This window comes from Chiloscyllium plagiosum, unplaced genomic scaffold (assembly GCF_037043375.1).
Source record: "Chiloscyllium plagiosum isolate Xiang-an unplaced genomic scaffold, Cpla_swu_hap1 HiC_scaffold_6, whole genome shotgun sequence".
In the NCBI taxonomy this organism is placed as follows: domain Eukaryota; kingdom Metazoa; phylum Chordata; class Chondrichthyes; order Orectolobiformes; family Hemiscylliidae; genus Chiloscyllium; species Chiloscyllium plagiosum.
Genome location: NW_028270144.1, coordinates 8,108,809 through 8,121,321, shown reverse-complemented (window position 1 = coordinate 8,121,321; position 12,513 = coordinate 8,108,809). Strand labels below are relative to the sequence as shown.

General features: G+C 37.9%; 1 protein-coding gene across 2 annotated transcripts in view; it reads left to right on the top strand.

The window, feature by feature from the left end:
- Positions 1-12,110, top strand: part of LOC122550442 (NALCN channel auxiliary factor 1-like) — a 528,822-nt gene extending 516,712 nt beyond the window's left edge. For both annotated transcript variants that reach the window (XM_043691179.2, XM_043691177.2), the window contains 2 exons: positions 928-1,099; positions 6,317-12,110. In XM_043691179.2, coding sequence (XP_043547114.2) covers positions 928-1,099; positions 6,317-6,621 — 477 coding nt within the window. In that variant the 3' untranslated portion in view covers positions 6,622-12,110. The remainder of the gene's footprint in view (positions 1-927; positions 1,100-6,316) is intronic.
- Positions 12,111-12,513: the final 403 nt, after the last annotated feature.

The window sequence follows — 12,513 nt, the reverse complement described above, 5'->3', positions numbered from 1 at the left end:
GTTCATAAACCAATAATGGCTCACATGGATGACATACTCAAGGTTCTACCAGGTTTAGGGAAACTATACTCTAATAAGGGATCAACACCTTCAGAGGTCAAACAGAGTGAATGGTGACTGAGGAAATGGATGATACAATAACGAACAAATAATAAGAAGACATTGAGCTTTACATTGGAGCGACATTGGAGGTGCCGGTGTTGGACTGGGGTGTACAAAGTTAAAAAACCTAGTGTTGTGTGATTTTTAACTTAACACAAATAATAAGCTATGTTGATGAAATGGGGTGCTTTACAGTGAAGTGGAAAGATAAGAGGTAAATTGTAACATTTCTGTACTGTTTAAACTCGTGCGCTCATTGTTCTCTATCTTCAACTTAATTTGCTATTGGGACATAAGATGAATTTGAAATTCATTTCGTTTTATAACAAATGCAGGGAAATTGACAAGTCATTCAAAGATTATTCGCAAACAGCTCCTATCGATAATGAGAACCCCAGCAGTGCTACACTTACAGTGTGAGACAGACCTGAAAATGCTCTTGAAACACAGTTATTATCCTGCCAACACTTACCTCACAGTGTAATTTGGATATTAAACAGGTCAGAATTAAAGGATGTAAAACTCTGTCCTCCCAGAAGTCTCAATCTGCTTTTCTCTCGTACCAGACTGGGTTCAGCTCATTATTTTAAGGCTTGCACTGACAGTTTAACAGCAATACCTGTGCAAAGTGAGCTCAATCACACAAGTGCTGCAGTTGCAATGTCAGTATCAGCAAATCTTGACATACATGGAAACTTTTAACCTGATTTATTTAGCATTTAAAGCCACTTTACTGTCATATGTAACCTGTTTTACCCCTTCAAATTTACTTCAATTATTGAACTCAAATCCCACACATACTCACTCCATGTATTTTCTTTATAGGCTGTCTACAAAGCCTGGCTCTGTTCCCAGTATTTCGAGGCCACACAGTTTCACTGTAGTTCCAGAATTCCTTGCAAGCAATACTGTTTGGAGGTCCAGACCAGATGTCCATTTGTTTTACCAGACAATGAGGATCTTGTCTATGGTGGACTGCCAAGTTTCCTTTGTACAGGTGAGCTATTGTATGTGAAACATTGCATCTAATGGTGAAATATTTCAGTGAATTTTTCTTTGATGCTTGTCACCCTATTACAGCTAGAAAAGAATATTCTCCATTTATTTGTCATTTATATAAATGAATTGGATGTGAACATAGGAGGTACAGTTAGTAAGTTTGCAGATGACACCAAAATTGGAGATACAGTGGACAGCGAAGAAGGTTACATCAGGATCTTGATCAGATGGGTCAATGGGCTGAGGAGTGGCAGATGAAGTTTAATTTAGAGAAACGCGAGGTGCTGTATTTTGGAAAAGCAAATCAGAGCAGGACTTATACATTTAATGGAAAGGTCCTGGCGAGTGTTGCTAAACAAAGAGACCTTGGAGTCAGGTTTATAGTTCCTTGAAACAAGAGTTGAGATACAAAGGGATAGTGAAGAAGGTGTTTGAAATATTTTCCTTTATTGGTCAGAGTATTGAGTACAGCAGTTGGGAGGTCATGACGCGACTGTACAAGACATTGATTAGGCCACTTTTGGAATATTGCATGCAATTGTGGTCTCCTTCCTATCAGAAGGATGTAGTGAGGTTTGAAAGGGTTCAGAAAAGATTTACAAGGATGTTATGAGGGTTGGAGGATTTGAGCTATAGGGAGATGCTGAATAGGCTGAGGCTGTTTTCACTGGAGCATCAGAGGCTGAGGGGTGACCTTATAGAGGTTTATAAAATCATGAGGGGCATGGATAGGGTAAACAGGTAAGATCTTTTCCCTGGGGTGGGGGAGTCCAGAAGTAGAGGGTATAGGTTTAGGGTGAGCAGGGAAAGATATAAAAGAGACCTAAGGGGCAACTTTTTCACACAGAGGGTGGTGCGTATATGGAATGAGCTGCCAGAGGAAGTGGTGGAGGCTGGTACAATTACAGCATTTAAAAGGCATCTGGATGGGTATATGATTAGAAATCATTTATAGAGAGATATGGGCCAAGTGCCAGCAAATGCGACGAAATGATGTTAGGATATCTGATTGGCATGGACGAGTTGGGACCAAAGGGTTTGTTTCCATGCTATACATCTCTATTTCTCTATGACTGTTTAATATTGGCTGTGCAAAATGTCTGATCAAATTCATATCTTTTTATCAATAGTTTGCTGAAATGAATTCTAATCAGTCCAATAATTATGTCATTGGCAGAGGAACACCATTAGTTGCTCAGGTTTTAGATGCCGTGCCAAACTGTGGGAGGACAATTGAATGAAATGAGGAGAATGGTGTTAAGTGTATGACTTGTCCTTCAACTTGTTTTTTTTAGTTGACTGTTAAAGAGGCAAATTTGGCAAATATTCTATTACTTCTGACCTCAACTGTCTTGCTCTACAAGCTGACAAGGTCTCTCACAAATAAGCACCTCTTGGAATGTAAGGCCGCCTTGGGTTTGGCTCAGAAGATAAAGTTAAAGGGGACAAAGATTGGTATATCAAGGGATATAAACATATAATGGTGATGTCCGCTGCTTAATTTACTGAAGTGTCAGTATCTTGACTGATTGAATTGAATTGAGACAATGAATGGAATAAATCATCATTCTATCCTCTTCACCATTAATTGGCAATGAGTCAAAAACAAATTTGTTGATTTTTGTTGGCTGATTCAAAAACAACAGCACAGTGTGAAACCATGAGTCAAGAAAACTGAATTTGACACAAAGCAAGCTATAAATCTCATGATGTATCACAATCCTGGCTGCTGTTTAAATCAACGAATCTGACTGATTGATGCAATGTTTAATTTTCACAAGGATTTGCTCAATGTTTTCTGAATCTGTGTCTCTATTCTCCCTTTGTTGTTTCAGTTCCTGTATCTGACATTTCCTCCAAGGTATAGGTTTATCATTCTTATAACTCCTTGCTCAAATCCTTTCAGGCTGTTGCCAAGTCTGCTCTCAGCAACATAAACATGACTCTTCGTCTCTGGCCTCTGTTGTGATTGTGACAAAGTCACCCAGTTGGACCTCACAGGATATGAGTTCTTTAATTGGGGCTGTTAATCTGGTCCAATCAGGGAGCCCTGGCTGACAGATATAAACAGGAGTGTCTGGGGTTCTGTTCACTCTGACAGCAGGCTCTAAGGGAGCTGGATCAGTTTCAAAGACACTCCACATGTAAATAAAAGAGGACTTGGTGATGAGATGCCAGGCTCTGTGGAGTTATTTCAGCCTCACTGACCTTTCTAAAGATTTCCCTCCACCTCCCGGTTATGGCGCTGGGTCTGTCTTCCCAAAAGGCTACCAGCCTATCAGTGGGATTCCAAATATGGTGATCACATCCTGATTTTAAATTCATATTTCCAGGTTTCCCAAATGCTAACTTGCAGCCATTCCTTACCCTAGCTCCACGCCGTCTGCACTAGCCCCTAAACATCAGATATCTGCTTTTACCAGATAACCAAAACCAAATTCCTCACTTGTGCCTCATTCAAAGACAGTTGTTGATGGCTATTTATCAGAGCGGAGAAGACAGATAATGTATCACACACATCTTGCAATCTGTTAAATCTTGTGTTAGTGAAATTAAATGTGGTAATTAAGGATTTAGCTGTATAAAAAATGGCTTGTTTGCAAACAGCTTACTGATTGAGTTGTGAAACAGTTGGAATTAAGTCAATTGTTTTCTGGAAGATTGATAGTTCCACAAATGGTAGATGTTAACACAATTGCCAATCAAGAACATGAGGATAGGGCTGACCTTGGTTCAAATTCTCTTCTCCAGGAGGCAAAGATGACTGGGTTATTGATTCAAAGTTGGGTTAGATTGAATTCCTGGACAGACAAGGGAGTCAAGAGTATGGGCAGGGTGGGCTTGGGAAAATGGAATATGTGGTGTAATACATTTCATGTAAATTATGGTGATGAAACTGATCAGATGGACTCTGACATCAATAAGAGAGAAAATACCCATCAATAATGAGCATGTGGTGAGCGGTCTTCGACATAAAACTACAGAACAACATTTAAGAACTTACTATGTACAGATGTTAAGTAAAGAAATGTGACAGTACATGAGAAATTGAAGACCATGAGTGAGAAGGAGCAAGCAGCCTCCAGAACGGTGTATTCACGGTCACTCGCCCAGAGATACTCTGGACCGGTATCTCAATGTGCAGAAAGCAGTATTGTCCTAACGGACAAAATCAAGCAGAGTTGTGTCACCCCTTACTGAGGCAGTTTGCCATAACTGGGCTGCATAGTGGCTCAGTGGTTAGCACTGCTGCATCACAGCGCCAGGGACCTGGGTTTGATTATACCCTTTGGTGACTGTCTGTGTGGAGTTTGCACATTCTCCCCTGTCTGTGTGAGTTTCCTCTGGGTGATCCAGTTTCCTCCCACAGTCCGAATGTGTGCAGGTTGGGTGAATTGCTCATACCGTCCAGGGATGTGTAAATTAGCTGGATTAGCCACGAGAAATTAAGAATTGCAGGGATAAGGAAGGGTATTTAGGCCTGGGTGGCATATTCCTCAGAGGATCAAGATGGACTGAATGGCCTGCTTCCACATTGTAGGGCTTCTATAATTCAAGCCAATATTTCCAGAGTCATTTTTACAGTATACAATATATCCAATTTACCAGACTTTCAGACCAAGGTTGACAGAAAGTGGGAATAGGGTTCTGGAGTGAATAATAATAATTATTTATTATAAGTAGATTAGATTCCCTACAGTGTGGAAATAGGCCCTTTGGCCTAACAGGTCCACACCGACCCTCTGAAGACTAACCCACCCAAACCCCTTTTCCCTCTGCCTAATGCACCTAATTGACAATTTAAGCGTGGCCAATTCACCTGACCTGCACATCTTTGGACTATGGGAGGAAACCAGAGCACCCGGAGGAAACCCATGCAGACACAGGGAGAATGTACAAACTCCACACAGACAGTCACCCAAGGTTGAAATTGAACCCAGGACTCTGGTGCTGTGAGGCAACAGTGCTAACCACTGAGCCACCGTGCCGCTACATAGATATGAACCATTGGCATGTAAGACTACTAATTAAAGTTTTAATCCTCTTATATAATTCCCCTTACATGCTCAGAAAATAAATAGGGAATATAAATTATTGGTGGAGGTAGAAAAAGTGGAAAGTGAGCTCTGTGCTTTGTGCTTCCGGGTTCTGATGTTGAGATGACACTTATTTGGTTACCCAGACCCCTGGTGTTCAGTTGCCTGATTCTAAATACTTCCACTGGATTACAAGAGAAACAGAGTGAAGGGTTCACTTGTAAAATGTCTCTGATTTATCCATTCAAAAGTTACATCTCATAACAACTTCTGCAGGAAAGGTAATGGTTCAAACTGAATTATTTTTTACTGCAGAAAACTGGCAGCTTCTGCTGGGCAGAACAACTGCAAACACCTCTGTGCCTCTTTTTGACTCTTTCTGTGATTTGTTTCCAGTTCCAATTTTCTCAGTTAGTTAGCTGAGAACCAGTCAGCTTCTCTTGTAAACTCCTTCTTGGCTCCTGTTCATCTGCATTCTGTGGGAACCCCACACCAACAGAGTTCAGAATAGGGATAGAATTCCTTGTTGGGTAATTATGCAGGCATCCTGGTAAATCACTATATGTAGAAACAATCTTTTCTTATCATGGCGCACACTTTTTGAAAACACAAAAATAAAAAGGACACTGTCCTTGTAGTAGAAAGCACAACTAGATCCACTATTATTGTACAAAATGGTGGAGAAGGCTCAAGGGGCTGAGTGGCCTCCTCCTAACTCATATGTTCCTCTCCTTGTTCCGTCTAATCTTTCCTGCTGTTACAGGGAACCTTGGAGGTCCATGTACAGCAGCAACTTCTAGAAGTGGATATCAATACATCCTCAATCTGATCAGCATGCACAGACTATCTCAGTGGCTGCACAACTTAATGGGAACATGGGACATAATTTAAGAATATCTCTCCATACACCAGTTAAACTGTCTTTGACTGCCAGTGCAAACGGTACTACATAACAAACATGTAATTATTTATTTGCCTTATCTCTTCTGCCTGGCATTACCTTTGAAATGCATATGTTGAGAACTTCCAAAAAATACTAAGTTCATGTGATATTTGTACAGCTAAACTGTGTGAATACAAAAGGTTAATCTAAAAATGTGTGAAATAGTCTTATGTGTTATTACAAGAGAGTGTAATAATATTTGCATGTTTAATTGTTTGATTTCTTTATCACACAGAGCTGCCCAACAGTCACCCAACCACTCCTGAGCAAGAGTGTTGTGATGTCAGGTGGGAGTTGCATAGTTCAGTTTCAAATAAACAATCCAAAGGGACAAGAGAAACAACCAATCCACCGCTGTGTCACAGGTCCTCACTTGCCTCATCTGTGGCGTCAAGACTGTGTAATAGTAGACTCAAGTTATGTGTCCTGGTACTCATCCTGTTGCATACTGTAGTGACAGTCTCTGCAACACAGACTAGTACTGTATTGGACTTTGGAGGGCTTGCAACTTGGGAAGATAACTCAACCAGTGATGAGTAAGGACTTATGCTGTTGTTTGATTTGCACACTACAGGCTTACTATTCAAGGATGACGGTCACATCTGATCAGAACTGGTTGTACTAGCTTCCAAATCACAGCTTACCAGGTCATCTAGGTTATGAAACAACAGAAGTTGGGAGCCAGCCTCAAATCAACAAAGATACAACTTTTACTGATTGAAAGACTTTGCAAGACAAGACTGATTTCTCATGCTATTTTATACACTGTGTTTTAATGTTTAGACTTTTGTTTTTTGCACTAGTTGCTGCAGAACTTTTGTTTCCTGGAACAATTTCTCAACACTAAATGAGTTGTTACATTGTCTGTACTTTCTGTATTTTTAGTCAGAGCGTACTCCCACCCAGTCCTTTTTCTTTTCAGCTGTTACATCCTGTGGGTTTGCAGTAAGGCAAAAAAAAACTGCATCATGGTGGAGCTGAATGTTAACTGTCCTTTCTCTCCATGGAAAAGTTTATTGTTCCCAGTTTATTGTTCCCATTTTATATGAGGAAGAGACATGTGGTTGGCTGCAGCCAATATTAAGAACAAAAAGCATACAAGCATGTACTGAGGCCCCATGCTACGCACAATTGTTGCACAAACAAACTGAATGAACAAAGGTAAGCCGAGGGACATTTGACCTCCTCCTAAATCCATCATGCAGAAGGACACAGCTGCTGTGAGAAGATGATTTTGGACGTTTAACAGCTTCTTGAATTTTCAGAGAATATTGAAATCTTTAACCCTAATCCCCAATCCAGATCTATCCAATTTACTTTCCTTGACCAGTTGAGAATTTTGACCTTACTGCACAAATCAAACTTAATTTAATTGGAATTTGTTTACGTTTATATGATAGACAATTCTCTCAATCCAAGGCAAATTGATCATTCTAGACCTTCTGGGAATCATTTTGTTACAACTGAAGGTGGAATGTTGAGGACCTCAATAGACATCCTAATCAAGACAAGAAGGTTAAATGACATTTTGAACAATTAAACTTTTTTAAAAAGCCAGTACCTTTTCATTCTGAGTTGAGTACACAAATTTAGTCACTATAGGCAGTTAACCTCAGAAGCCAAAAAAGTTATCCTATGCATACATCAGTCTCATTTTGACAAACTTGTTTCACTTTGCAAAATATCAAATGAAGAATACAAAGTATTATTTTGTATCATTCTTTAGAAATTCAATTATCAATTAAAATAAAAGTTAATTAACTAATATTTATGTTTTCTATAATCTTATGACCAGCTAAACAGGTGTTTATGTTCAAAAGCTCGAGAATTTTCCATGCAGTTCTTTAACCTCACTTCCATTGAGGCACCGCTTATAAAGTAATGGTTGACCTTGGTTACAAAGATGTTTAGTTGTTTTCCAGTCCACTAGGTAACTGCTGTGTAAAGAATAGGAGTGATACAACACAAGTCATTATGGATTGAGATTGACACTGTGCATACACTGTGGAACGGAAGAAGTAGATTTCAGTACTTGTGGAGTGATTAAACTTCTTGTGCTGACACCAAATTCAAAATGTATCTCGCTTGCCTCAAGCACACAGATTTTAGGCTTGAGTATTTAAATTGAGCAACTTTAAATTTTGTATTCAAATACTAGCCAGTTTCTTTTCTCTGGTTAGGGTGGGGGTGTCCATGTCTTACTTGAATTGTCTGTAATTTGATTCTTTTCACAAATAAATGTTACAATTTTGTGTTATCCTGATCAAGAAAATTGACTTACAGGTTTCAGTCCGATTATCATTTAATTCAATTTTTGGATCCTAATTCTGATTCATTATAAATAACTTAAATTATCACTGATTAATGTCGGGACTGAACATCTTTAGGGCACAAAAAATGACAGTAGCTTCATTATCCCTTTATCTTCATTCCTTGCTGTTATGTAGACATGGTGACTCAAGGCAGGGATGTTTTTCCTATCTTCCCATTCACGATTTCAAATGGATGAAAAGTCATAGATAAATGAGTGTTAAGTTACATAAACACTTGCAATACAAGCAGATGAAATGAAACTATTGTTAAGTCAGTACTCTTCCGGTTCTTGATGGTTAACTAAAATGCTAATTTTCCATGTGTTCTGATTTCTTACTATAGATACCAGTGATGATGGATGTCTTGATCTCTTTGTTTCCTATCCATGCTTTTTCTCTAAAACAACGTTGCTTACACATAATGTTCCCCCAGAGTTTGCACTGAACAGTGGCATTAAACATTGCACATGGAAAACTATCAGTCACAGCCATTTGCAATTGATGTTAAGCACCCCAGTGCACATGAGCAGAGCAAGGAAAGCAAATACATCCAACGATAAAATATTATTCCAGAGCTATCTCCTAAACTAAACTAAATCTCAGGACTAAGTAACATTGACCCACTCAATCCAAGTGGATACTGGACATTTGATGTGACTAAATAGAAGTTCAGAAACATTAATCATAATACTGAGAGATTCTTTTCATGTCAACTAATTTTAAACAACTGTAAATTACCCCAATAGGAATTTTTTATTGATTTTTCTCATAGATTGCTTTATTGGAAATGGATTTGTAGAATGTGAAATAACGGTGAAATCATTAATGATTTTAACAGAGAAAGTCATTAAATATCATTCCTATTGAGGCTGCCCTTTGTTTTATAAAGTAATTTGTCTTGTATCCAGCAGCACTTGCTCCATCAGAATTTCAGGAACATTAACTGATGTTGGTTAGTCAATGAAGTCCAAGATAGTTAAGGAAGTGACATTTCTTTTTCATTAGCAAGTATAAATTGAATTGTAAATTGGCAACAAACATCGCTTCCCTCCAATGCATTAGATTAGTCACGAAGACCAAAATCAGTCGGGATTGCGTATGTCTCAGAACAGAACAATGTTCAGCATCGGCGCAATTTTCTTTCCCCGAGCCACTCACCCACCAAAGATAATGACAGATCTTTCCTTCTTGGAATTTCTTCATTGCCTTGTGAGGCTGTGCTTGGCTCCAGATGGGAAATATAATTAAGAATGTGGAGTAAATGGAAATAAATCCATTTGTTGGTCTTTCCACAACTTTGGTTTAATCAGTCAATAACACATCAGTAACAAAGAATATGCTCAGAGAGTTCCAGTGATAACAGAACCTGTTCAATTTCAACAGAGGGAAAATAAGGCACTATCAATGAACAGTATACAATCCTTCAGACATAAGGTCCCTTTGGGCCCCAAGCAGTTCATGTTTAATGCCGAATGGGCAAAGATGCAAACCAACCCAATACAACCTGAGATGTAAGTTGTTACTAATAAACAAAGCTTCTTTGTTTGTAACATCATACCATCTTCTTAAATAGGCTTGTAAGACAGTTCACAACTACTTGTAATCTATATATGACATTACCAGGCAAAGGTGTGAGTTATTGCTGTGTTGTGAAGGTTTATCGACGCCTTCCGAAGTCAATTCGTATAAGTACACAAGAAAGATAATGTCAATTTAAAATGAAGTAAACTAACACAATGGCACTATATGATCAGCAACAATATGGAAACATTGTACACAATGTCACTCAATTATTTTTATTAAATGACTGTGAACATCCATGAGAACTATCAATAAAAAGCACTAAATTATAGTGGGTGAAGGACCAAAACTAAACAATAGACATGGTCTGTTCCTATTCCCAATCTTTTTTAATGAATGGAAAGGACTTTGCAAAACTTGCAATTACAAATTTATTTGTTATTTAAAAGGAAGAAGAAGCTGATTGAAAAGTAACAAAGCACGCTTGGTAATCAAATAAAAAGAAACTTCAAAAGATAGATTGACGACTATTCAATCTGTGCAACAAATATGTATTTTTTACATGGTCTGTGATATTCACAGTCTATGATGGAGTTTTCAATTCCTTGTCATTTCCTCTCAGAGATGATCCCATGTGTTTGCAGCAATGGACATTGATTTATTCTGTAGTGTTTGCAAATTTTGCTATAAAGAAAGCCTTTAACCAGTTTGTTACCTTGTTTTCATCAGCTATTGCACTGTGCTAAATATATTGGGGCTGTTTGTCTTTTATTCTCCCTTTTGTGTCAAATCAATCACTTGATCTATTTGTGATAATGTACTTTGACAAAGAACACAATCAAGGGCTATTTTCCAAAATATGAACAACCACATTTCATGAATATTGCCTCTCTTGCCATGTCACATGAGGGACAAATTAGACATCTTGTTTACACTCAATCAATTAAGGATGATTCAGTTCCACCAGAAACTGTTTCCAATTCTCAATAAACAGAAGGCAGAGATTTAAAATAATTGGAAAAATAACCAAAGGGGAGAAGAGCGGGCATTTTTTTAAGTAGCCAGTAGTATGATCTGCAATGCACTGACTGAAAAAGTACATGCAAATTCAACAACAACTTTGTAAAAGGAATTGGTTATATACTGGCAAAATAAAGGGAAAGGGCGGGGAGGTGTCTTGCTGGAGAGGTTTTTCCAATAGATGGCACAAACACACAGTACTGAAAGGACTCTTTCTGTGCTATACAATTGTATCATATAACTTACTCCTTTAAAGTTGCCCAGCATTTGATCAGACCAGGGCAGGATTGTCATTCATGGTCATGGTTCATTTGATTTCCTTGAAACCTATTTTTCTTTGCATGAAGTTAAATTATCTACATGTGAAAATGTTAAATCCACTAGAAATGTTGCAGATTAATACAATGTTTGCAAAAAACAAATGTAGATATATATTTATTTCAAGTTAGAACAAAACACATAAACAATAACATAAATGTTGCATTGAAAATTTGTACCCTAAATATGCAAACAGGTCACTTGTCCTTAGAATTTATTAGAATAGTGTTCTATTCGATTTCTTGTCCTAAGAATGATGTAAGCTAGAACAAAATCTTTTACAGAGTCTGTGACAACTATCAATAAAAAATTCAAGTTTATTCTGTATGGTGTAAACAAAATGGTGACATCCTTTATAAAGCAAGGAATGTACTCCTCACCTAACACTGAAAATAAATAATGAGACATCATCAAGGGATGTTGTGGTAAGAGCTCAGAGATAGAGAGTCCTTTTTTTAGGGTTTTATATCAGACTGAATGAACCTCTGATCAAATCAAGAGATTACCAAATGCAGTCTCCGTTGGTATTTTTGTAAATGTCATTACTGGACCTTGTTGGACGCAAAACAGAATGATCACTGTCCTGGTAATTTGTTTTTCTGGGTTTGGGGAACATTCTGTAAACTTGTTGAAAGCTGGTGTTTTGTGTGTACCAAAATTAAGTTGAAATTTCAAGAGGTTATGAATGAAAACTATTAGATAAGAAAATATAAAAGGGGACAGGAAAACACAATATTGTTTTTTTTAAACTATTCGATAAAGATGAAATAAGATTTTGTATATTTTAAAAGGAATTGCCTTCCTGCCCCATAACAATGCAGCAAAGGTTTTGCATTTTGTTCTGACTAATACAGTAATAAACAGTTTTCACAAAATCATGTATTCTTTAGTAATGTTTGAATGTGACTTTATTCTAATGTTAAATGTTGATAGAATCTATGATCACTCATCATTAAAAGGTAACTGCTAAGGGCTGTAGTTTGAGTTGTACCAATCCTGCATCCTGCATTGTAATATGACCTGTCATTATAATGGTACAGGCTGCAGTATAAGGTTGATGCAGAATTTGCAAATCTGCAAAACACATTGTTTTTAATGTGTAAATAACAAATAGCTTGTGGTGAGGCAATGTGTTATGAAAGCAAAACACAAATAGTGTCACTCACCAATAATCCCACACCCTCTGGAGAAGCTCTCTATCATCTCTCCTTGACCTGGGTTAGTCCGCTGTTTTGGGCCTTGCCTTAGCGTCAAGGTTCAT